This window comes from Capsicum annuum, chromosome 1, assembly GCF_002878395.1.
Source record: "Capsicum annuum cultivar UCD-10X-F1 chromosome 1, UCD10Xv1.1, whole genome shotgun sequence".
In the NCBI taxonomy this organism is placed as follows: Eukaryota; Viridiplantae; Streptophyta; class Magnoliopsida; order Solanales; family Solanaceae; genus Capsicum; species Capsicum annuum.
The window spans coordinates 22,372,527-22,397,337 of record NC_061111.1 but is presented as its reverse complement, the minus strand read 5'-3'; the positions used below and the strand labels follow the sequence as shown (position 1 = coordinate 22,397,337).

The following is a 24,811-nucleotide window of genomic DNA, read 5'->3' as shown; positions in this document are numbered from 1 at the left end:
AATTCTATGTTTATTTAAGCATGCTGACGTAGAAACATTTATCAAGTGATATGAAAGGGTGCATCTTGGTAAGTAAAAACTTATTTGATTTGCAGTCCAGATACTTGAAAATGTCACACATAAAATGTTGAATATTGTCGCTTGACAAAATTTGTATGAAAACTTCTTTAAGGATTCAAAATATAAAAGTTTCTAGGAAACTTATTGATAATCCTTATATTGAATAAGCTTATAGCTTGAAAATTATTGGAACTCTTGGAGAGTTTTCAAAAGCAATAAGATTATTTGCTGAAATGAGAAATATACCAATTTGGATTGGTTATGAAGTATCATATCTTAGTACAATTGGTGCACTTATGTATCTTGTAAAAAAACTACAAGACCCAATATAGCCTTTCGCTCAATTTGTTAGTAAGGTATATTTCTACTCCTACTAGGAGACATTAAAATGGGATAAGATACATGAGTTTATTTTATTCTAAAGATTGTTGTCCCGATCTTACTAGTCATGCTGATGTTAGGTACTCATTTAAACCGCATAAATCTCGGTCTCAAACATGCAATGTGTTCACATGTGGTGATACTTCCATATCTTGGAGATATACAAAGCAGTCTATCTAGCCACTTTATCGAACCATGGTGAGATAATAGCTATTCATGAAGCAAGTCAAGAATGAGAATGGTTGAGATCCATGATACATCTCATTCGAGAAAAATGTGGCGTGAAATGTGACAATGTTCCCATAATTTTATACGAAAATAATGCAGCATACATAGCACATCTTAAGGGAGAATTCATAAAAGGAGATAGAATGAAGCACATTTTGCCAAAACTTTTCTACATACATGAGCTACAAAAGAATGATAATATTAACGTGCAACAGATTCGTTCAACTAACAATGTGACTGATTTATTCACCAAATCTTCTCCAATTGCAACTTTCAAGAAGATGTTGCACCAGATCGAGATGCAAAGGTCAAGGATGTTCTCATTAAGGGGAATTAATACGCGTTGTACTCTTTTTTCCTTGCGCGGTTTTGTCTCACTGGGTTTTCCTTGTAAGGTTTTTAATGAGGCAACCGAAATACGTATTATTAGAGATATGTACTCTTGTTTCTTCACTAGATTTTTTTTCTACTGGGTTTTTTCTAGTAAGGTTTTAACGAGGCACAATATCTACCAATTAGACATTCAAGGGGGAGTGTTATAAATGTATTTTCATTATAGTGAATGTCTATCAAGATCTACTTTGATATCTATTAGGATTTGAAGCATCCGTCTTTTACTCAAACTAGGAGTAAATTTCCCCTATAAATAGAGTGATTTTGTTCATTGTATTTACAATCTTATGATCTCTCATCCCTCAAGAGAAGAAATAAGAATCACTCTCTCTATTCTCTCTACTCTTCTTCTTTATTCTTTATTGTTTTGTAACAGTAAGTAAATATTTGTAAAAAATATGTAAACAATAATAATTAATCAAAAAAAATTAAATATGAGTAAAGGGGCACAAAGATATTTGTGTCATGAGCGAATAATTTTCTAGATCATCAATATAATATGGATTGCCAGTTGAACTTTTTATTTACATTTTTATTTTTAAAATTTTTGGTTGATCGACTAAATGATTTTTCTTGATCGTATGAAATAATTTAGTATGCTGATGTGTTCGATTTGGAGAATATTTTTTTAAAAAATATTTTTCTGAAAAAATAAGTTCTTTCTTAATTTTTGTATTAGGTGTACAAGTAAAAAATTATTTTTCTAATGTATTTATATATTTATATTATACAAAATAATAGAATGAGTTGGGATAGGATGATGAATATTGTGGTTGAAAATGAGAGGATATGGGTTTGTGGTAGGTGGGGCGGGGTAGGGGTGTGGGTAGAAATTTTTTTAAAATTATTTTACTGAGCAACATAATAAATTGTACGTGCATAATTAGTTTTAAGTTGAAAAGTAAATTTTAAAATTTGGAATAAGAAGTTTTAGAAATAGCCACCATAAAGTACTTTTAGTGTAATTGTTGATTTTGAATTAACAGAAAAAATAAAATTTGAAATAAAAAATAAAAAATATAATCACATATCTAAATAAAAAAATATAATCACATATCTTCATCGGTTATAAATATACAAAATAACAATTATTTACTATTTTACGTTTATTATTTTTGATAATCATCAACAAAATTTAATAAAAATCCTAATTTCATTCTTTTCATATCAAAACATCAAAAGTAATTGCAGCACAGACTCTATATTAATGATTAATTACAATTTCACTATTAAATAATTTTTTAAATATTTCATAACTAATTTAAAATATGTTAATTTTTTAATAGTAAAACAACAAGCAACTATATATTATTCAAATTGTAACTGGGTACATTATGATTTTTATAAATCAAAGATAGGAGATGCACAATCCACTTCATAGCATCAGACATAGAAGATAAAATATTTTTTAAAAAAAAAATTAATTACTTTTATAAAAAAGTATTCCGCGCATCGTGCGGGTACCTATACTAGTTATATATACTAAATAGTAAGAAAGTCTTGCCCGGATCTTGCCAAGTGGCAACACTGGATTATTACATGTGTTAGTTTTTAGGACAAATTAGTTAATTTAGTTACTAATTAGTTATTTTGTTTAATTTAAAATTGTAAAATAATAAAATATTAATATTTTTTATGAAAATATTTTATTTTAAATCAGCTAAAATCACTCCATCAAACAATACGTATGTAGTAAATTTACTTAAATTTGAATTTTTTTTTAAAAAAATATCTAATTCAAATAGCTTTTCTAAAATTCAAACATTAATTTTCTCTTTAATTTTTAAAAAATATCTAATTTAAATATACTTTTAGCAATTATAAATATTATAGTTAACTTAAATAGTTTGTACATTTTTATTTTTTTTAAAGACAGAGGTTAAAGAAAATGGAACAAGTTAAACATGCTCCAAAATAATAGAAGCAAGCAAACCCACAATTTTTAGTTAAATTGTTAAGATCTTATTTATCTATATATATATTTATCGTTTATTTTGTTTATATTTTTAAACCCGTATATTTATTTAAATTTTTAAATATTACAATTTTTTTTAAATTACTTTTAATTGTAAACTGACATATTATTTAAATGGATTATAAATTTAAAGATACGAGGGATGGCCTTGGCTCAGCGGTAAGCTTGCTTACCGTGGTGTGCCAGGGTCGGGGGTTCGAAACGCCCCTCCAGCGAAGTTGGGGTGAGGGCGCGTAGGTCAGGCCCGGAGTGGTCCCCCCCCCTCCCCGACACCTACGGAGTAGGTATGAACCGGGTCGTCCCTTTTTATAAATTTAAAGATACAAATTAAAGTTATTCGAAACACTAAGAGCTCGTTTGGGATTGCTGTTACAAAGCTGCTTATGACCAAAAAAGACATATATTAATAGAATTTTGCTACTAAAGTTAATTTATAAAGAATTTATTTTAAATATATATTATAATATTTTTAATTTAAATTTTATTTTTATTTAATTAAATATCATCATCAATGATATTTTCATATTTATTTAAAGAAAATGAGTGAAAATAAAATAATAATATAAAAATTATAAAATAAAATAAAAAATTATGATGTAAATATGAAGTATTAAATTTTAAAATCAAATTTATAAGATATGTTAATTAATTAATAAGGAATGTGTGTGTGATTGATAGGGATATTTTTGTCATAAAAATAATTTCCTGCTTCTGCATTGCTTTTTTTGAAAAGCAAAACTTTCCGGCTTCTTTCCAAAAACAGATTTCTACTTCTTTTTAAATCACTTTTGCAAGTTTACCATATACCCTTATTTTCAAAAGAAATATTTTTTCTCGAAATAAGTTCTTTTGGGGGTAATAAGCAATCCCAAATAGACACTTAAAGTTATTATAATAAAGTCACTTTGTAAGTAAAAATTACGTAGTTTAAATTCAAAATATTAGTGCATAAATCAAAACAACACTGAATAAAAAAAAAAAAGTGAGGATGTTACGTGAAATTATGTTAAGCAAATTTCATCAAAATTTAGGTGTATTTTGAACCCTTTTTCCTTTATATTTTTATTTTTTTAAAAAAAGAAAAAGAAAAAAATTAAATCAAATATCCTGCAAATCAAGAAAAACTAATTCAAAAAAGAAACTACCAACCAAACTTCCCAAACCCACTCCCTCTCACGTTCTGACTTCCCGGTGTTCCCACTCACACTTTCATGTATGACAATTGACACAAATACATTTTCTTATATATATCTTTTTTCATCCTCATATAAGTAAAATGAGGTTTTCTCCTTAAAGTAACTCCTTCTGCATGTCACCATACATTCTTTCCACAATTGTTTTGAATTGATAAACTTTACGCGGTTATAACATGTGATGTAAGGTTTTATGATTAATTGCTTTTAAGTCTTCATTAATTCTTTATGTCATGCAGTTATGATGTTTCATCAATATCTCTGAAAAATTTATACGGTAAGTCCTCTTCTTTGAACTTATAAATTTAGAACAAGTAAATTTATTTGCATTTAGCAACCCTTAAACTCCATCTCAAATGATAACACACTTATATGTCAGTTTGCTATAAGACTATTCAAGATATTTCTTGACAACATTAAACTAAATTAAGTTAAAAGATAAGACTTTAAACTATACTATAAATATTTTAAATTTCAAGGTGAAATATAAAATTTTTGAATGCATATTTCAATATAAATGTACACGTAATGCTTCATCTAATAAATTTAAATCAACATTTTAAAAAATATAAAATTCACATCTACCTTTTTTTTGGGGGGTAGTAAAAAATTTAGACCATTTCTCAATTTGTCCGTATCATCCTTCCACCGGGGTCATGCTAATCTTCACTGTATCGTTTCAATTTTATCGGATGTCCCCGAAGGGACTCCTCCTTTTTCATTCACATTCATATCTTTTCTTGTATTGTTCAAATCAAGATTTAAAATATCTAATAAATAATGTGAATACATATAACGTAATGGTGATATTGATTACGCTTTATTACATTATATTTATTATAGTGATGTCTGATAAAAGTAGAATTAATGAGATTTTCTAGAAAATAATAGTTCACTTTCAAGTTTTTTTAATAAAAAGTCTCATATGATAAGTTGTTTTAATATAAATTTGAGATAAGAAGATAAAATTTAAATTTAAAATTAAATTATTATTTAAAAAAAAATAATTAAGACATGACACAATAGTACCTGACGCATATATATATAGTCAGTAAGACATTGTTTATTTAATAATTTAATAATAAAAACCACGATATTGTTTGTAACTAATAAAAAGCTCTTTTTTTGAGAAAAAAATATATTATCAGTGAATTTCTATTATCAAATTTCATTAATTGAATGAAATACTAGGGCTTAATAATAAGCACATCTTAAAGTATATTAATTTTTATTGTCTGATAAATTTCTACAATGAATAATGAATGTCAAAATTTTTATGTTTGTATTAATTTTATTATTATTTACGATTAACATCATATTTACTATTTATTATAGATGTAAAGAAATTTAAAGTTCTCATATATATGATCTTTCAGGACTTTCACTTATTGATGATGATCATGCATGAATTATTATGGAATTGGAAAAGCAGTTGGATGGAAATCTCAATTGTGTGATTGAGATGAAGATGCTAAATGGTAACATTACTTATGCATTTGCTCGAACTAAAATGATACTCTCTTTATCTGATTTTATTCAGTCTCACAAATAATGTTACACTTTTCTTTATTTTTGTCTGTAACTTTTCATTGATTTGCTGATTGCATGTATATTGATACTTGCACATGTCTACCAAATTTCATAAGTTGTGAAATCATACCAAAAAGAAAAAAAAAACTAATCACTTGCTAATTATATTGTATGAAAAACTGTACGTAGAGGTGGCACTATAACAAAAATAATCTTTAGCAATAATAAATATGTAGTTTAATAGAGAATACTAAAAGTTTTATCAGCGTTAGTTAATTGTTATTGGATTCAGTGTTGCTACAAGCTCTAAAGGCATTACAAAGAGAGCTAAAATATAATTGTCACTGGGTAAATCTCTAAAAAAAAATCTACTTAGCCACAATTAAATTATTACTGCTAATTTATTTCCGCTAAAGATTATTTTTGGTGTAGTGTGAAGTCAGATCTTAAGTTTATAAATTTTACATTCTAATTTTTGAAAGTTAGTGGTTCTTACATTAATAATTTGTATGCATTACATAAGTATCTTAAGGTAAATACATGATTTGAGCAAAAATAATTATCATTTGCTGAAACCGTATCCTTTACTCTAATTTTAGAATAACCTTTTTACTCTTTTGATAATCAGTCATTGATATGTTTACTAAATTCATTCGTGTTTTCATTCACATTTGTAGGAATTGAAATGGAAGCAACAAAGATCTCGCTTATAAATTTCTCGATTCTATAGTCTTTGAATTGACAGTGAATTCAGTGACATAGATGAAAAATGATTGTGTGTCAAAAAGACTATGATTCAAAAGGATATTCCACACCAATAGTCAAAATAGTGAAAGATGAATTTCTAACTTTTGAATCTCAATAAAATTTCGTAGAAAAAAAAACTAAGGCCCTCTGACTGGCCTAAATTTTTTTTACCAAAAACGAAAAAGTTTCTGATTGAGTACTAATCATTTCATTTGGACATTTACACGGAATTTCTAGTCAATATAAGATGAAAATTCAAGTACATACCAATTACCAGATTTCAATCACTATCAATAAAAATCATCTTGGTTGGTTGGTTGGTATCGTTATATCGTTCATAAGGGTGTTTGGCGATATTTTTTAGTTTAATTTTTCTAATTACCAGAACTTTGCATTTATGTATTCATCTCTATTTAGAAATTGTGTATTCTTGAGATCTTATACTTCTTTTTATGCTTGCTCTTTCAGATGAAGGCAAATCAAGACATTCAAACTATCAAGTCACTCTATCCCTTTTTTTTCATCGTGTATTTTTTATTTCATGTACCAATGTTGGTGATGGGTCTGCATTTAACATTGTTTTCTATCAAATCTTTATATTAAAACAATAATTAAATCAAATAAAATAGCACATAACAAATCCAAAATAATTTATATTTATACAAATATGTGGACTAAAATGTTGAGGTGTGTTGGAGAGGGAAGATTAAGAAGAAGATATATTGAGGAAGAAACGAGATTTCTTGAGTGCAAAATTGCAAAGAACTTGCATTTTCAGGAAAAAAAAAAAAAGAAGCTGATAAAAAAAGTTGTTTGATATTTCAATATCTTTTTTCCATTTCACTTTAAGATACTCTTTATTACGTATAACATTTTTTTGCTACAATATTAATATTTTTATTTATAAGGGATCAAAATTTTAATAATGAGCAAGTCTCAGTTGGAGATAAGTATTTCATGTTGATTATGATGTTTACTTATAATTTTTAAATAATTGCTTAAATTATTTAATCAGTCACCTTTTAATCTTTTGTAAATATTACTTTATCAACAATTTTATTGTGCATATCTATTTTCACACCTTATAATGACAATTTTCATATTTTCATTTTGCAGGACTTCATGTATGATAATAGCATGATCTCTTGCTAACGACAAGCCTTGACAAGAGATGTAGATCAAAGAATATGTCATAAAATACACATAGATCGTAATTTTAATGTCACACAACATTCACTCATTGAAGTAAATTGGATAGATAAAAATGAGACAATGAACATTTAGATATTTCAATTTCTATATGAAGAATAAAATATTTCTAAATTTTTTTAATTTTTTTAATTTTGAATATATTCTCTCTATATCGTTTTTTATTCTTTAATTTCATAATGGCTGAGTTATTGAAATAATATAAAATTGTGGGTTGTTTGTTGGTTATCTTAGTTAAAACAAAATAGATAGTTTTATAGATATTAAGGAGAAAAGATTATACCTAAATGAAAAATTAGAAGAGCATTTATTGCTAACTGTTAAAAGCAGTGTAGAATAAAATTTTCACTAAGTAGTTTAAAATATAAAGAAGTAAATATAATAAAAGTCGAAGGTATGTAGATCAACAGCTACTATATACATACAGTGGCGGAGCCAAGAATTTAGCAAAGGGTGTGTAAATTTTCTTCTCAGTTATGTTAAGGGTGTGCAAAATTAAATATCTACTCATAATAGCTAACATTTAACCTTTGTAGACCACATAATTACTCGACGAAGGATGTTCATCTGACCATCCTTCGTTTAAGGTGGCTCCGCCCATATATACATAGATACAAACTTAACCATATATGAATAGTAAAGTTATTCACCGAAGGAAGTTCGCATATACTCCTCGGCCTACCTGGCTCCACCTTTGCTTAAAAGTATACTAATAAAAAAATTTATTTACGATATCATAGTAGAATATATATATATATATATATATATATATATATATATATATAACCAATAAAATAAAGTAAATAAATAAGAGTAAAAAATATTATAATATTCAAACATTTAAGATAACAATATAAAAATATTTGAGATAGTATAATTTTAAGAGATAGAAAATTAACTGTGCACACAAAGTTATTGAGATTTTTAAGGTGCTTTAACTTGGTTTGGGTGAATGGAATATCGAAGAGTTTCCTTATGCATAGCAAATTCTTTATTTTACAAATCTAACTCTTAATTAACCAGTTGTAGAATTTATATTTATCTGCTAAGACTAAGTAAATGACATCATATTATTGTTCATTTATGCTTTTTTTTTTTTGAAAAATTAGATTATTGTTAAATATTTTTTAACTCAATATTTATTTTCTTTTATTTCATACACTTTTTACTCTCGAAAATGCTATTATAAAAAGAAACAGAATGATAGTTGAAATATTATTATACCAACAAGATTAAATGTGTTAAAATTAATTATCAAATAAGTATCACGATAAATTTTTTGTATTGATCGCGCATCGCGCGATGACGGATACTTAGTTGATTTTAAAAATTAAAGAAGTGCATGTGCAATTAAATCATATTTCAAAAGTGACTTTTTTCCTTGGAAAAGCTACCTTATCCAAATCATCCATAAATCATCCATCAAAATAATAGTAACGAGTAAATGGAGCATATATATTTTTGTTCATTCATTATTGTAAGATATATATATATATATATATATATATATATATATATTTAATACAAAACACTCAATATATTTTAATTTCTTTTATCTAATATTTTTATTTTAATTTATTTAATCTATTTTTTTTATTTTTTAAAAAATAACTTTTTCGTTTTAATAATTTTTTTAATTTCAACGTTCCATATGTCATATTTAAAATTATAAAAATAAAAATATTTTGGTTTATTTATTATAGTTTTAATTTTAAAACTTGAAGATTCAAAAGTATTAAATATCAAATCAAAATATTTCAATTAATTTAAAACGAAAAGAATATTTTTTGATATTACAAAATACATATAGTAATACATATATTTTTAATTATTTTAGTCAATCAGCGAAATATGTAAGTTGCCTTTTTTTCCTTAAAGAGCACACGTGTGTTAACATGTTCACTTCTGATTGGCTATTACAGCACACCTCTTAATTCGGGCCACAAAAAGCCCCCAAAATAACTAAATAGCAAAACCAAAGTGTCTTTAGCTTTTCTTCGAACACCAAACAAAAACAAAACAAAACAAAAAATTCCCAACTCGGAAAAATGGCGAGTGGCGGTGGTGGCGGAAAAGTGTCTTTCAAAGTTACTCTTACTTCCGATCCTAAATTGCCCTTCAAAGTGTACGTATTCCTCCGTAGCAATTTATGTGTCAGTTTTCGGATTTTGCGATTCAAACAACGTTATTTTTAATCGTAATTGACTTATGCTATTTCTTAGTTAATTTTTAAATATATAAATTTTATTTCAAAATTATAAGATTTAATGTCTGAATTCAGATTAAAATTGATACTTCCTCCGTGTCAATTTATGTTTCAGTTTTGGATTTTGAGATTTAAGCAATCTTATTTTTTACTGTAGTTTTTTCATATAATAAATGTTTTGAATAATCTATCATTGTGACTTACAATCTTTTTAGTTAGTTTTCAATTATATAAATTTTGTTTCGAAGAATTTGAAGATTTCATGTCTGAATTCGTGATCAAAAGCAAGCTGTTTGTCTTTCGAAATTTGAACTGTGCCACATAAATTGGAACAGAGTATTTGATTTTTGTTTTCACATAGCTATTTTTGTGTTATTGAATTTGATTTTTGTTTGCTTGATCAGTTTTAGCGTACCGGAGGCAGCTCCGTTCACCGCTGTACTAAAATTTGCGGCTGAGGAATTCAAAGTCCCTCCTCAAACAAGCGCCATCATCACTAATGGTACGCTTTCCCTTATCCTTTTGCTTTTCAGTTGTGGATTTTTCTGTTTTTATTATGCTTAGGTTAGTTTGATTAGGATATTATGAGGTTTCACCGGAAAAAAGAAATAAGGTTTGGGGCGGGGAAACACAAAATAAATTATGTATGTGTTGATTGTGATTGGGTTCGAGGCATAGTTGATTGATTGTTTAAGTAAAAATTGTGAAATTTGATTTTATCATTCCAATTGTCTCTGGCTATTGGGGAACTTCAATAATAATACTCCATCCATATCAATTTATGTGTGTTGTATGAGGATCAAACTAACTAATTTTTTTTTTTTTTTTACATTTAATGTATAACTTCGTACTATAAGCAGAACCTTTAACAATTCAAAATATTTGAACAGAACTTGAAAAAATGGGGGTCAAAGAAAGCATTATTTGACTCTCCAAATAGTAACTACGATATGATATAGTAGGAGTATAACTTAATGAAGAAATTAATTTCTTTAGTTAGAATGAGGAGAGTAGCAAGTCTAAGAAAATGGATAGTGGATACAGGGCCTAACTTTACAACAAAAACAAGCTGACAAGGCTGACTTGACCTACCTGCTGTTTGTTAATGAAACCTTTTGATATTAATAAAAAAGGACTTTATAAGGAGACAACGATCGTTCCTTCAACCAATGTTTGGACATTCCAATACCCTTCCATACGTCCAAGGCTGAAAATTTGGAGCATTAAGAATATAACGTGGGAAGGGGAGCCTTCAAATAATGGGTAAAGTTGTTGCCATGTGACCAGGAGGTCACGGGTTCAAACCGTGGAAAGTGGAAACAGCCTCTAGCAACCATCCTTATGGTCTGGCCCTTTCCCCGTCCCCATACACATCGGGAGTTTTCGTGCACTGGGCTGCACTTATTAAGAATATAACATGGGATCCTAAGTCTAAGTAAACCAAGAATAGGGATGGATCTAACTCCAATACTCTGTAAATGAAATGGAGATGGATCCTAACTCAATCCACAAAGTTAGCTCATAACGTAAGGTTGGTCAAAGGTCCTAAGGAGACAATAGCCCATTCCTTCAACCGATATGAGACATTCTAACAGAAAACAACATCAATTTTGAACCCAGCAGAATACTTGTGAAGAAATGTATCAAGGGTAACAGACAATGCTGTATAGCATTAGCAGCCTTAAATTTCTCAATTTGGAATACTCCCATTGGGTTTTTAGGTGGTCTCAGATCTGCTATTTTGTGATTTTGTCTTATGGATGGTGGATTTTGTCCTGTGGGCTGATAATTTTGGTAAATTTTGCATTGCGCTTCTGGGTGTTTTTAAATGACAGTTATTTAGCTACAAAAAGAGATTTATCCTATGGTTTATACAATTATATATAAACAAATTAGTAAAGGAAGGTGACACTGCAGAGAACTCTCTATTAAGTTGGTGTGGTGTAATCCTTCTAGTGGAATCTGTTTCCTATTTATTAGTAAAATGATATATAGTGGTCATCAATCCTCATAGGTCATAGCTGGTTTTCACTGAATCTCAAATTTTCAGGTAATTTATGGATTAAAAGTTAGAATGGAAACCGATTGAATTATATCCTGTTAAGTGAATTGATGTTTCAGATTGACTGTAAATTCAGGTTGCCTATTTGGTCCCAAAAGAGTAATAGCTTCAAGTTCCTTCAAGTTCCTTCAATGCTGTGATATGTAGTTTCACTCTTTAGTTTCAATGACAAAGGGTAGTGAAAAAATAGGCTTCTTACTATGCATGTAAATAATTTGAAAAGATTGAACTTTTATTGTGAGATGTATTACGTTTTAAAAAAAAAAAAAAATTATAATTCTTTTGTTGTTTTCCCTTGTTTCAGATGGAGTGGGAATTAATCCTCAACAAAGTGCAGGTAATGTTGTTCTGTACAAGAATATTTTGTAGTTACATCCATCCTGTATTTTTCTTCTTTCCCGCTAAATAATGGTTTATTTGTTTTGTGGATGATAAATGATTTCTGGAATGGAAGTTTTAAGATATATATTCCTCGTGTCTGATAATAAATTAGTGCATTAAAGGGCCGACCCGGTTCATACCCACTCCGTGGGTGTCGGGGAAGGGATAATCTAGGCAGCCTCACCCCAGCTTCCCTGAAGGGCTGATTCGAACCCAGGACCTGGCACACCACGGTAAGCAAGCTTACCGCTGAGCCAAGCCGGCCCTTCAAAATTAGTGCATTAAGATCCAAGAAATTTTCTAGTAGGTTTCTTGTCTAAGAAATATATGGTCTATCCTTTGAGCTCTTTACAAAAACTGAGAGATCTATAACAACTAACCAGAACGACATGGTTTGTGTCTCCAGTGGAAATTTATCAAAAGACAAAATTTAGGATGCTCTACATGTCACTAGATTATATTTGAAAGTGATGAGTAAGAGTGATTGAGTGACATCTTAGAACAGTGGTCAAGGGCATTTTCGATAGAGTTATTTGGGAAAAGCCAAGCATACCGATGAATAAGATCTAGAGTCTAGAGATTGAATTAAGCTACCTTATAAGTTTTTGGATAAAGTAAGAAAGCGTGCAAATTTGTGTAGTCTTTTCCTTCGTGTTCTTTTTTTTTTTTGCTGTCGTGAGTTCACTTCCTCTATAGTAGATTAGAAAGGCCAATTAATAAGCTGTTAACTGGAGAAAGAGTAGTTGCATGGAGCTCAAGGTACCGTGAAAGTTTTTCCCTAAAAAGTGCTGTAAAAGAAACTTTATTAGTTTGCTAAAGAATTAAATTGTTGGAAGCCTCTCTCTATCTTTTCTTTTGGTTTGGAACAATTTAAGGATACTAAGGAGTTTCTGTGGAGAACCTATTTGTGTCTATATGTAGTGGATTTCTCCATCTCTTTAGCTACAATTGGCTTGGATAATTTTTCCGTTTACCCTTGACATGATTACATATCTTATCATTGAATTCTGAATTTTATCTTCCTAGATTATCCGTTTTTGAATTCCTTTCAACTTGAATGTCATTTCAGGTAATGTCTTTCTTAAACATGGATCTGAACTGCGCCTAATTCCCCGGGATAGGGTTGGTGCTTCGGGGATCTCATTCTGAATGTTTAGCTCTATATTTCATCTACATAGGACTGGGGGGATATTCCTTCCCAAATGATTAGCACATTATGTTTAGATTTCCTCATCGCTTGATGTTGTAATGTTAAGTATAGTTTGAATATCAGATTGAAATGAATACTGGTTTTTATTGAGAGATTGAGATCTACCTTTGAGGATTCAACTTGCCATATCAAATTCTAATTTTATTAATAAGTCATGCTATCAATCCATAACCAACCTTTTGTCTCTTCTTTTAATTAATTAGTGCAAATCAGCCTTTGATGCTCATTGTGTTGGTGTCTCATATTTTTGCACCAAATGCTGATGAGAGTAATCAAATAAAATGGTTATGCTGTTGCTTTTATCTGCCCTTTCTTTTCCTATTTCTGTAAAAGCATTGGTCCAGCTTCTAAGTCAGTGGCGGAGCCACCTTGTGATTAGGGGTTCATCCAAACCCCCCTTCGATGGAAAATTATACTATTTCTATATAGTGAAAATTCTTTTTTATGTATATATAATTGATGTTGAACCTCCTTCAGCTAGTTCGTGTGCTTATGTTTTTCGATTTTGAACCCCCTTGATAAAAATTCTGGCTCCGCCACTGTTCTAAGTACTTATAGGTTTCTAATGCATTTCTGCAATAATTTATGTGCTGGTGATTAGATGTTATGTTGAGATCACTTTGTATATCTCTTGTTTGGAAAGTAGGGAAAGGAAAATTAGAGGAAGTTGAATAATTTTCCTTTTTTTTCCATTCATCAAGTGTAGAAAAGAATCAAATCTATTTCATTTTCTTTCCCAAGTATCAATCTTATTAAACCTCCTGCTATGCGTGGGTTTCGGGGAAGAGCTGGACCACAAGGGTTTTATTGTACGCAACCTTACCCTGTAATTCTGCAAGAGGTTGGTTTCACGGCTTAAATCCGTGACCTTCTGATTGCTGATTACATACCAACAACTTTATCAGTTATGCGAAGCCTCCCCTCCTAATATCAATCTTATGAATTGGAAAAAAAAAAAGGAGAGATTAATTACACATGGGAATTTTTTATATTACATAGCATACTTGCATGAAGGCCTCAATTCTATTTCTTATGATAAGTCACACTTCATCCCCAATCCAATTACCTTTCATCTTGGGACCAGTAGGCCCTTCTTCTCCATAAATTTCATTTGGCAATACTTTCACTAGTTTCTCAAATGCACCTTTCAAGTTTCCTTTCAACAAGCTCTCAATTTTCTCGACTTCATCCCCAAGTGTATAACTTATTTTTGGTCCCCATTCTCTAGTATAATTTAGCCATGGTGGCTCAATTATTTCAAGATTTTCAGCGGAGACTATTGAATAACTCTTCCCACTATCTAAAAACAAGTTACTTTTAGCTGAGTCATTTCTTATCCCTATATCTCCAGCCCCTTGTAACACTAAGCCTGGTTTAGGGAAAATGGCATGTCCATTTAGTGAAGAATAGGCCACAACTTTGTTACTATCCTTTTGAAATTCCAATAATGGTGCATCACGCCACGTCCCTCCACTATGTTCTGAGAAGTAAGCTTTGTGCAAAACACCATTGAAATTGCTGATCCTTAGTGTTACATGTTCCCAATCACCGACATGTTCGCCTATTTTCCCCAAGGGTACATCAATTAGGCCAAGTTTAGCTGTTCCAGGTCCATTGAATGGATGGAAAATCCACACAGCTATGTCAGTGAAAGTTGCCCCTAACATTGGCTTAATGTGGAGATAAACCTCAGAGTTCAGTAAATCTCCTTTAATTGTTTTGTCTCTCTCCTTGTCATCAATTGGCAAGTCTAGCCAATATACACCATCATTTGTACCACCTTGTGGAAGATTTGAGCCATTTGGTTCAATGGGACTGGGATTTGATTCTTGACCTTTTTGGTACAGCAAAGCACCGTTAGCAAAATACCAATTGACTGAGGAGGGAAGGTACTTTTCTTTGGGGTGAAAGTATATAATTGGAGAATATTGTTCAAATAATGCTTGAATTTGGCTAAGGGTAGGCATAGAAGAAAAGGTACTAAATTTGTTATTCTTTAAACAAGCAAGGGATAATGTGTTGTTAGATTCATCATCTTTATCACTTGTGATCCTAGCTAAAAATGTGCCTACACTAACCCCTTGTGCTTTTATGCCTCTTTCTCGAGGTCTTACGATATGAACATTGATACCATTAGCATTGCTGGTTGTACCTTGACCCCATATCCAACTCTCAACCTCTAATTCATCGGTGAGATCAGATCGAACACATTGGATATTGTCAAAGGTAGGTTTTTCAGGTGAAGTTGTGACAACATGGCCTAAAGCTTTGTAACCCTCAGGTGGAATTGGTAGCCAAATATAACCATGATCAGTACTATTTTTGTTCTTGAACTTTGAGGACTCGCTACTCCAAACAAGTGTGTAATCAATTGGATTCTTTAAGATTTCACCGACATTGTCTTTCCCTACAAGTACCCAACCAAAAAAGGGTTTATTGTTTGGTTGACAATAACATCCAAACATAGAAAATCCATCTGGAATTGGTGAAGGCTCATAAAATGTTGCTCCAACATTGTCTGGTCCTCCTTTATCAATAGCCCAAACTTTGTTAAATGTCACAATTTGACAAACTTCTAGCCCTCCTAAGTCAACATATCCACTTCCAAAATTCCCTGTTCCTGTCATTATAGCTTAATTTTCAATAAACACATCACAAATAAACTAACAGAGAAACACAAAAGAAAGATATAAAATCTTTTATATGTACACCAAAAAGGGACTACTAATAAATCAAATTACTACTTAAACAAAAAAAAAAGAACCTGCCACAGATATACTCTGTATTATATAACATAATCTACTGCTATCCTTATTTAGCGATAATTAGCTACATATTTTTTTAAAAAAAAATTGTTAGCTTCGAGCAATTTAGCAACAGATTAATGACGAAATCCGTAGCGAACTAAGAAAATGAAATTTCAAACCTGTTGGCCAATTGGACAATGGAGATGGGAGCTTGAAAATTGCATCAATTGGCAAAGATTTGTTTTCTTCGTCTACTAAACAAGGAATACAATTTCCCATGAGAGAAAATAATTTATGAATAGCAACTTAGGATAGATTGGGAAACATATCCTAACAAGTAAATAGATTGTCAAAAAAAGCATATTCCAATTTTGAGGTGGTTGAGAATTATAGACCAAGCTAGGCAATTAATTTACTGGTCCCATCAAGTTACTGAGTACAACAAGTTTTGTTTTGACAATACATATACAATTTCGTGCAAGTTATTGAGATGTTTTAACTTATTATGCTATCTTGTCTCGTGTTTACACTTAATTGCCTCATAGGTTATTTTTAAGTTTGATTATCTTTAACGATGAATTGAGTACTACTACCCATGTTTCAATTTAGTGTTAGAATTTTGAGATTCAAACTTTCAAATTTTGACTTTAAAATCGAACATAAAAGCTTTAAGTTTTTCTTTTTTTGAAGTTAAATATATATATATATATATATATATATATATATATATATATATATGAAAACTATGTAAAAAAACATACTACGAATCATAATAATTAACACTTAAAATATTTAAAAGACACAAAAAAATTCCATTAAAAAAATCCTTTAATTTATTACTTTCAAAATTTTAATTGTACCACATAAACTAGGACAAAAGGAATATTAAATATCGAAATTTTTTCTTAATATAATGCTAATTGAACCATTGATTTGATGTACTTCATCATTCTTAATTTGCTTGTCCTACTTTTCTTTTTGTCCGTTTTCTTAAAGAAAATATCTCTTTTTTTTTTGGGAACTCTTTAATTAGTTTCAACTTTACACATGACATCTTTAAAATCATAACATTAAAAAACATTTTGCTATATTCTACCTATCTTCAGTTTAAAATCATAAAATTCAACTTTTTTACCTTCTTAAATTTGTGTCATGTTAAAATCACACCAACAAATTGAAACGGAGAAACTAATTAATTACTTTGTACAACCAATTTCCATTCAGCAACAACATGCAAAGCACATGCATATACTCCATATATGACCGACAAGAAGAAAAATGTCAAAGTTAATAAATGATTTGTGGAAAATATATGCAACAAAAACAAGAAAGATTCACGTACACCCTCATGCATTTATAGTATTTTGGTCTGCAAAAGTTGTTGATATCATAACTACTATCCCTTTAATTCCCACCAATAAAAAACTACTTACCCTTTGAGTTTGCATATGATATTGAAAGGAACCTAACTCAGCCAGCACCCCAACTCATCTCTGCCCCGTAAAGGCGACTAAATAAAATTAAAGCTTTGGTGATTGTTGTTTCGGATAGATCGAGTGTAGTATTACTTTGTGGTAGTCTTGTTTCTGCTACTATCTGTCATTTTGTGACTACCAATTGTTGTTTGTTCTTATATTATGACGCTATCGGAAACAACCTCTCTACCTCATCTATGAGTTTGTGGTACAGAACCCAGACCCCACTTTATGGAAATATACTGGATATGTTGTTGTTATTTAATATGAGTATATCTCGTGCATCACATGTGTATTTCGTATCAATTGTATTTTTTCTTTTTTTATGTGTGTCAAAGAAAAAAAACATAAAAACGTATCTGAGGTATAAAACAAAACTAAAAGAAAAAAAGTGCAAGCTCAAAATGATAAAGGTAGTCTATTTCAGTTACTTATTAGGTAAACTTGAAATACTTGACTATTGTCTAAACTTATGAAGATAGAAGATTTATAAACCGGGTTATCTTGACTGATATGTTTTTGGCTTAAGTGATCAAATGCATAGAGAGAGATAATTAGGCAGATGCATGTAGTAGATTAATTAGTTCAGAAGAAAAAAAGTAAGTTTGATAAAAAAAAGATAATTGGGTTATACTAGCAGATGAGAGATTAGTAACTATTAAAATAATAAATAAATAAACGATTTAATTTTTTATACAAATAACAATAATATTTTTTTTGTCGCCTTAAAGTTAACTAGGATTAGAGAAAGTGGTTCTATTGCTTGAGGGCAGGCTCCACACCTTCAACAGGCATATTTTGGCCATTTTGTAATTAGTTGATAGCTACTGTAAGAGGGTTATACTCCTATTATTATGTATTTATTGGTTTGATGATATAATAACGCGAGAATATATATTAATTAATCAAGATTCAGTGAAATAAGTCTTTATATAAACATATGTTATCCATCTATGAAATAAGTCTTTACACACATGCATAAATAATTAATAACCCATACAGGTAAGCTTTTACCACATAAGATCTTATACAAAGTTTGAGTCCACATGATTATTCAATAACACATAAATATTTAGGCCTCCTTGACACAACGCACACAGCAAATCCTGCCACTGTTTGATACCCAAATTACAAAGTATATCTCATGTTTGATAGGAGATTAATTGCAAGAGTGTATTAAAGTGGGCTTAGTTATCCACCATTTTCTAGTATATTTGGATGAAGAGAGGTGTTATCCAAAATACAGAAGGTGTGTTTCACTAAGCAAGCCCCATTTTACATAAGTTTATTACAGTTTGCTAGCTTTTGAAACACTTCCCATAGCCTTGGCTCTCTGTCTCAGAACAAATTTTTGAGTCTTCCCTGTTGATGTTTTTGGTAAATCGTCGAAAATTACTGTCTTAGGAGTCATGTAACGTGGCAAACGATCGCGACAATGCTTGATAATCTCATCGGCACGGGCATTGCATCCATCTTTTAGTTTAACAAATGCACAAGGTGTTTCACCCCAGTGATCATCTGGTCTTCCCACTACAGCCGCTTCAAGAACAGCTGGATGGCTAAAGATTACAGACTCCACTTCGATTGTACTAATGTTTTCTCCACCAGAGATAATGATATCTTTCAAACGATCCTTTAATTCTATGTAACCATCAGGGTGCTTCACGGCCAAGTCCCCACTTCTAAACCAGCCACCTTTAAAAGCATCTTCTGTTGCTTTGACATCCTTTAAGTAACCATTCATTACAGTGTTTCCTCTAATCATCACCTCACCCATTGTTTTTGCATCTGGAGGTACACTCTTCATCGATTCAGAATCCTTTACGTCTACTTCCTCCAAGACAAGATGGCTCACTCCTTGACGAGCCTGGATCTTAGCCTGCTCATTAGGTGAGAGAGAGTTCCACTCTGGTTTCCAAGCGCAAACAGTTGCTGGACCATAGGTTTCCGTTAGGCCATATCCGTGAGTTACACTGAAACCGAGCTCCTTCATCTTGAATAGTATTTGAGGAGGAGGTGGTGCAGCAGCTGTAATCATGTTTACGGTCCTTGAAAGTGGTCTTTTCACACTTGGTGATGCATTTATTATCATGTTCAAAACCGTAGGTGCACCAGCCAAGTGAGTCACTTGGTGCTCAACTATGCTGTCGAAAATCCCTTCTGCAGTGACATTTCTCAGGCAAATGTTCGTGCCACCATGTGCTGCCATAGCCCAGGTAAGACACCAGCCGTTGCAATGAAACATGGGAAGAGTCCATAAGTAGACCGGCATTGAAGCCATTTCAAGAAGAAGAATTGAAGCCAGAGAATTAAGATATGCCCCCCTGTGACTATAGATTACCCCTTTGGGTCTCGATGTTGTCCCTGAGGTATAATTGAGGGCAATAGCATCCCATTCGTCATTTGGCCATACTATCTCAAAATTAGGTTCTCCAGAAGCTAAAATGGACTCGTACTCCGCATCCTCTGAAGCCAAGATCCTATTACTTTTATTCTGTCTGGATAACTGGCTCTCTCTGTCAGATATCAAGATTAGACGGGGCAACTTGGCACTATCCTTTGACATAATTTCTAATGCACCCTTAGCAACATCAAGCAACTGGTAATCTACAAATATGATTTTGGCCTCTGAATGTCTAAGTAACACAGAGACCATTGCTGAATCATGACGCGTATTAAGTGCACACAGAACTGCCCCAGCCATTGGTACTCCAAAGTGTAGCTCATACATTGCAGGAATATTTGGAGCCAAGGCTGCAACCTGTACAGAAATATAGAAAAAAAAACTAAGAGCACTAGAGCAGTACCAATGCGAAAGATGGTGATCTGATCGAGAGCAGTGAAAATATAAGAAAAATCAACTTAACGTTAAGCATCTAAATAAAACAAACAAGATCAACTAATTAAGTGATGGAGGAGGCAAATGCGTAAAACCTGTTAGCCTCCTATATAATCACTTAATGTTTCAATAATGACAAACTAACCAAGTAAATATGCAGGACCAAATTTGGAACATGATCAAATCCGAAAGATCTCAAGATTGAATGCAATTCGCAGAGATCATGGATATATGGAAAGAATCAAATCAAAGAACAAACAATATTGAAGGATCCCAAAAATATGGAACCAGAAGATAGTCATTGGAGGAGCAAATCTCGGACAGCAATCAAAGAAAGAGAATCGACATCAAGGCATGATGATAGGATGACCAAGTAAGGAAAAGGATCATGTGAATTACATGGTATGTATATGACTCCTCACTACGAAAACGAAAATGGCACATCGTAATGCACAAATATATCTGATATGGACGCGCTAACGATAAAATCCCTCAATCAAGGAATTCAATCAAATCCTTGATTGAGGGTTTTCCTTTTAGAGCAAAGAAAAAGTGATGAAGACTATATAAGGCATCAAAGACAAAAGACAAAGCACGCAACTTTACAAGAAACTATTACTTTGTTTCATCTTTAGTGTTCATAAAGCTTTGTAATTCTTCAAGTTTACAATAGTTACAAGAAAGAAAAAGATTAAGTCGGTTCATTAGTTGTACCAACTGAGGCTTTGTCACAAGATTTGGATTACAACAAATTGAAGTTCCGAACTTTCAGATTCTACTATAATTTGTTCTCACTTTAAGCTCTAAAGGAAACCCTTGAAACCCAAGGGGACTGGAATAGGCACCACACTGGTGATCCGAAATAGTATAAAACTCTGTCTCTATTTACTTTCCAGTTTTAGAAGTTCTGTTTAATTCCGTTTTGTTAAGTATACTAACCTGCAGGTGAGTTGACTGACACAGCTAATCAGTCGACTCAGAAAAAGATTTCAATTCACCCCTCTTAAATTACAAAACACGTGTCACGGACACCTAATTCATGTCCTTTTACATAGTTGTTGTTGTTTTGATTAATCTGGTGGTTTGCCTCAATGATCCTCAATAATTTATTGATTCGTTTAGTGTCAAACAGAGACATACAGTACATAAAATAAAAATAACGTGTTGATTTAGCCTGCACCAGAAAGTGACAATAATAATACTCCAAATCCAGAAAGCCTTTAGGCTGTATCCACCTCATTATGCACACACAAAAAGGACTCTGGAGTGCTAATCTCTAGACGAACTTATCTTCCATTTTCAAAGTCACCAACACAACAAACTTAAATTGATGAGACTCTTCGTTCTGTTTTAAATGGAACTCACACATAAAATGAACTACGGGCTAACTCAAACCCAAAAAACTAACTCATGAGATGAGGATCCCTGAAAACCATATAACAAGATCAAGTGCTTTATCCACTACTGACGCTGGACTCTAATATCCCGCGCATTTAGTACTACTAGACCTCTGGAATATGGACAATATAATAAGGGGGCTTCAACATAGCTAAATCGAAACTTAGGTTGAGTCTTAACTCCGGTATCATATTAAGATTTAGATTTTGTGCCTAACTCAACTCCAAAACTACCTCATGAGGTGAAAGATCATATAGTAAGATCAAGTCGATCCATCCACTACTGATGTTGGACTCTAACATCCCGGACTAAACATCTGGAGCGTAGATAATATAATAAGAAGAATTCATAATCAGACAAATAAAAAATACATACGACATCGCCACGAGAAATTCCGAGGTGGGTGAGAGCAGAAGCAAGACGGAGACACCTATCACGGGTTTCTTTCCAAGTAAACTTAACATCTCCGTGGACAATAGAAAGCCTATTTCTATACACAAGTGCTGATCTTTCTAAGAAGCTTATGGGACTCAATGGCACGTAATTTGCTGAAGATTTCATTGTGCCCTCCATTTTGGGTTGGAAAATGAAGTTGGATGAGTGAGCAAGAAGGCTACGAGTGAGAAAAGTCAGCACACAAAAACCTGCCGGTTCATCTTAAAATACATAATTTAAGAAATACTTCTATGTTACTTTATAAGTCACGTTTGACTAGGGCATTCTTTTAAAACGAAGTAAAAGGAAAATCTATATCTATATATATTATAAAGCAGAGGATGAAACACTATAGTTAGTCACGTGATGAGCTATTAAGAAGTTACGTAGCAGTTTTTAGGACAAAGTTAATAATAATAGTCACGTGATGAGCTATTAAGAAGTTACGTAGCAGTTTTTAGGACAAAGTTAATAATAATGTAATAAAAATTTTAAATAATTTAAATACTAAAATATATTATCCTTTATTTAAAAAAAAACATTAGCTTGAAAATAAAAACTTATTGTTGAAGAGTTCTAAATGAACTTTTACTCTTTCATAAATATATTTCTTTTAAACTTTAAATGTTATACAATATGTCCGGATATAATTTATTTAAATATTAAATAAAAAATAAAAATATATTAATACTAATAGTGATAATAATATAATAATAATAATAATAATAATAATAATAATAAATAGTAGTAATACGTATATACTAATAATAGTAATAAGAGAAAAAACATCTTCCCCCTTAACTTGTCCTCCCAACTCACTTTAACATTTAAACTTAATTTCTGTTTATTTACCCCCTTAACATCTTTAAAGTGTATTAGTTTCACCCCTAATGATGACGTGGCATTTTCAATAAAAAAAGGCGCGTTTATTTGTAAAAAAAATTAATTTCAATAATACTATAGTTAAAATAAAATAAAAAAAAATGAACACCTTTCTTCTTTCTTCTGCAAAACATTTTCCTCCATTGGAATGTCACTGAAAATAGTCACTGAAAATTCATAAATATATGGTGTCCAAGATTTGGTAGTGGTGGAGGAGTATAAAAACCATCATGAGAAGATGAAGAAGAAGAGAAGGGGTTAATGTTTGAAGAGGGGTCCATGTCGTTGTTGTGGTTGTTTTGAAGAAAATGGAGTCGGATCACATGATCGAAAGTCTGTAGTAGTAGAAGTGGTGGAGAACATATTACGACGAGAAGCGACTCTTTCACTCTTATGAGCATTCTGGTGTCCTCCAAGTGCTTGAGAAGTGCAAAACTTGCAAGAACAATAGAGACAAGAGAACATTCTAGAAGATGATGACACTTTTGGTTTTGGTTTAAGGATAGGGATCATAGAGGGATCCACCATATCTGTGGTGGAGGAATTAGACTGCGGCTGATTACAAAAACCGTAAACAAGTTGCTGCTGGCTTAGATCCGCCATTAATGAGGTCTTGATTGATTTTCTGAGGAAAGAAGAAAGCGAATGGATTTTTTGAGGGTAGAAGAAGGGGGGCTGTGCTGGCAGGGTAGGGGGTGAGGGCTGGAAGAGGAGAGGGTGGGGTGGGCGGGGTGAGGGGTGTGAAGAAAAAGGAAAATGGAGGTGGGGTTAGCGGGTGAGGATGGTGGGGTGGGGGGTGTGAAGAAGAAAGAAAATAGGGATGGAGATGCCTTTTTTATTTAAATATATATAATAATATATATAAATAAATATATATATATTTATATAAATAAAATAATAGATATATATTTTTTATATAAATAAAATATAATATATATATATATTTTTTATTTTAATTAAAAAATATATAAAAATAATAAGTGGGGAATTAATTTTTTTTTAAGGAAAATAGTAATTTCTTATTGAAGAGCATAATATCACAGTTTATAATCCATCAACTGCTTCCAAAGAAGAAGAAAAAATGAAGCCTGTCAGTTCGGGAGAATGGAAGAATTACCCATTTGAAGGGTTCAACATCTCGGACGAGGCTCCAAAAAAATAACAAAGTTGATCAACGACTATTCAGAATGGATTACCGATGGTCTATTAAAGCATCATGCCGACAGGTACATAAATAATTCTTGTTGTAAAAATATGACATTAACACATATAAATCATCATATATAAAAACAAAGGACGAACACTGCAAAGTGAATGAATCGAGTCTTGGTTTTGATATGTTCGACTTTGTTGTTGCATATTTCGGAATGAAAAATTGATTCTGTTTGATGTCACAACCCCAAACTTGCTGGGATGACGAGGTTTAAATGCCATATATACTACTATTAATTAATACTCTA

General features: G+C 31.3%; 3 protein-coding genes and 1 non-coding gene across 4 annotated transcripts; 1 reads left to right on the top strand and 3 right to left on the bottom strand.

The window, feature by feature from the left end:
• Nucleotides 1–4,835: 4,835 nt before the first annotated feature.
• Nucleotides 4,836–4,938, bottom strand: LOC124892602. The gene has a single exon (XR_007050338.1). It is a non-coding gene; the product is annotated as a U6 spliceosomal RNA (small nuclear RNA).
• A 4,688-nt stretch (nucleotides 4,939–9,626) lies between these two features.
• On the top strand, nucleotides 9,627–13,701 carry LOC107870609 (ubiquitin-fold modifier 1). The gene is made up of 4 exons (XM_016717191.2): nucleotides 9,627–9,841; nucleotides 10,327–10,424; nucleotides 12,289–12,321; nucleotides 13,435–13,701. The coding sequence occupies exons 1-4, from the start codon at nucleotides 9,765–9,767 to the stop codon at nucleotides 13,512–13,514; spliced, it is 288 nt and encodes a 95-aa protein (XP_016572677.1). The 5' UTR covers nucleotides 9,627–9,764; the 3' UTR covers nucleotides 13,515–13,701.
• A 799-nt stretch (nucleotides 13,702–14,500) lies between these two features.
• Nucleotides 14,501–16,786, bottom strand: LOC107870562. Its single transcript, XM_016717135.2, has 2 exons — nucleotides 16,502–16,786; nucleotides 14,501–16,195 (listed from the first exon to the last, which is right to left on the bottom strand). Exons 1-2 carry the CDS (start codon nucleotides 16,599–16,601, stop codon nucleotides 14,616–14,618), a joined length of 1,680 nt encoding a protein of 559 aa, XP_016572621.2. The 5' UTR covers nucleotides 16,602–16,786; the 3' UTR covers nucleotides 14,501–14,615.
• A 1,990-nt stretch (nucleotides 16,787–18,776) lies between these two features.
• Nucleotides 18,777–22,765, bottom strand: LOC107870553 (butanoate--CoA ligase AAE1). The gene is made up of 2 exons (XM_016717124.2): nucleotides 22,410–22,765; nucleotides 18,777–20,558 (listed from the first exon to the last, which is right to left on the bottom strand). Exons 1-2 carry the CDS (start codon nucleotides 22,605–22,607, stop codon nucleotides 19,086–19,088), a joined length of 1,671 nt encoding a protein of 556 aa, XP_016572610.1. The 5' UTR covers nucleotides 22,608–22,765; the 3' UTR covers nucleotides 18,777–19,085.
• Nucleotides 22,766–24,811: the final 2,046 nt, after the last annotated feature.

Excerpts from the sequence above, each read along its gene's own strand:
- LOC107870609 (XM_016717191.2), top strand. The coding sequence starts at position 9,765 with ATGGCGAGTGGCGGTGGTGGCGGAAAAGTGTCTTTCAAAGTTACTCTT. Across the intron at positions 9,842-10,326 it reads CCTAAATTGCCCTTCAAAGT|TTTTAGCGTACCGGAGGCAG; the intron begins GTACGTATTCCT and ends TTGCTTGATCAG. Across the intron at positions 12,322-13,434 it reads TAATCCTCAACAAAGTGCAG|GTAATGTCTTTCTTAAACAT; the intron begins GTAATGTTGTTC and ends ATGTCATTTCAG.
- LOC107870562 (XM_016717135.2), bottom strand. The coding sequence starts at position 16,601 with ATGGGAAATTGTATTCCTTGTTTAGTAGACGAAGAAAACAAATCTTTG. Across the intron at positions 16,196-16,501 it reads ATTGTCCAATTGGCCAACAG|GAACAGGGAATTTTGGAAGT; the intron begins GTTTGAAATTTC and ends CTATAATGACAG.
- LOC107870553 (XM_016717124.2), bottom strand. The coding sequence starts at position 22,607 with ATGGAGGGCACAATGAAATCTTCAGCAAATTACGTGCCATTGAGTCCC. Across the intron at positions 20,559-22,409 it reads GAATTTCTCGTGGCGATGTC|GTTGCAGCCTTGGCTCCAAA; the intron begins GTATGTATTTTT and ends ATTTCTGTACAG.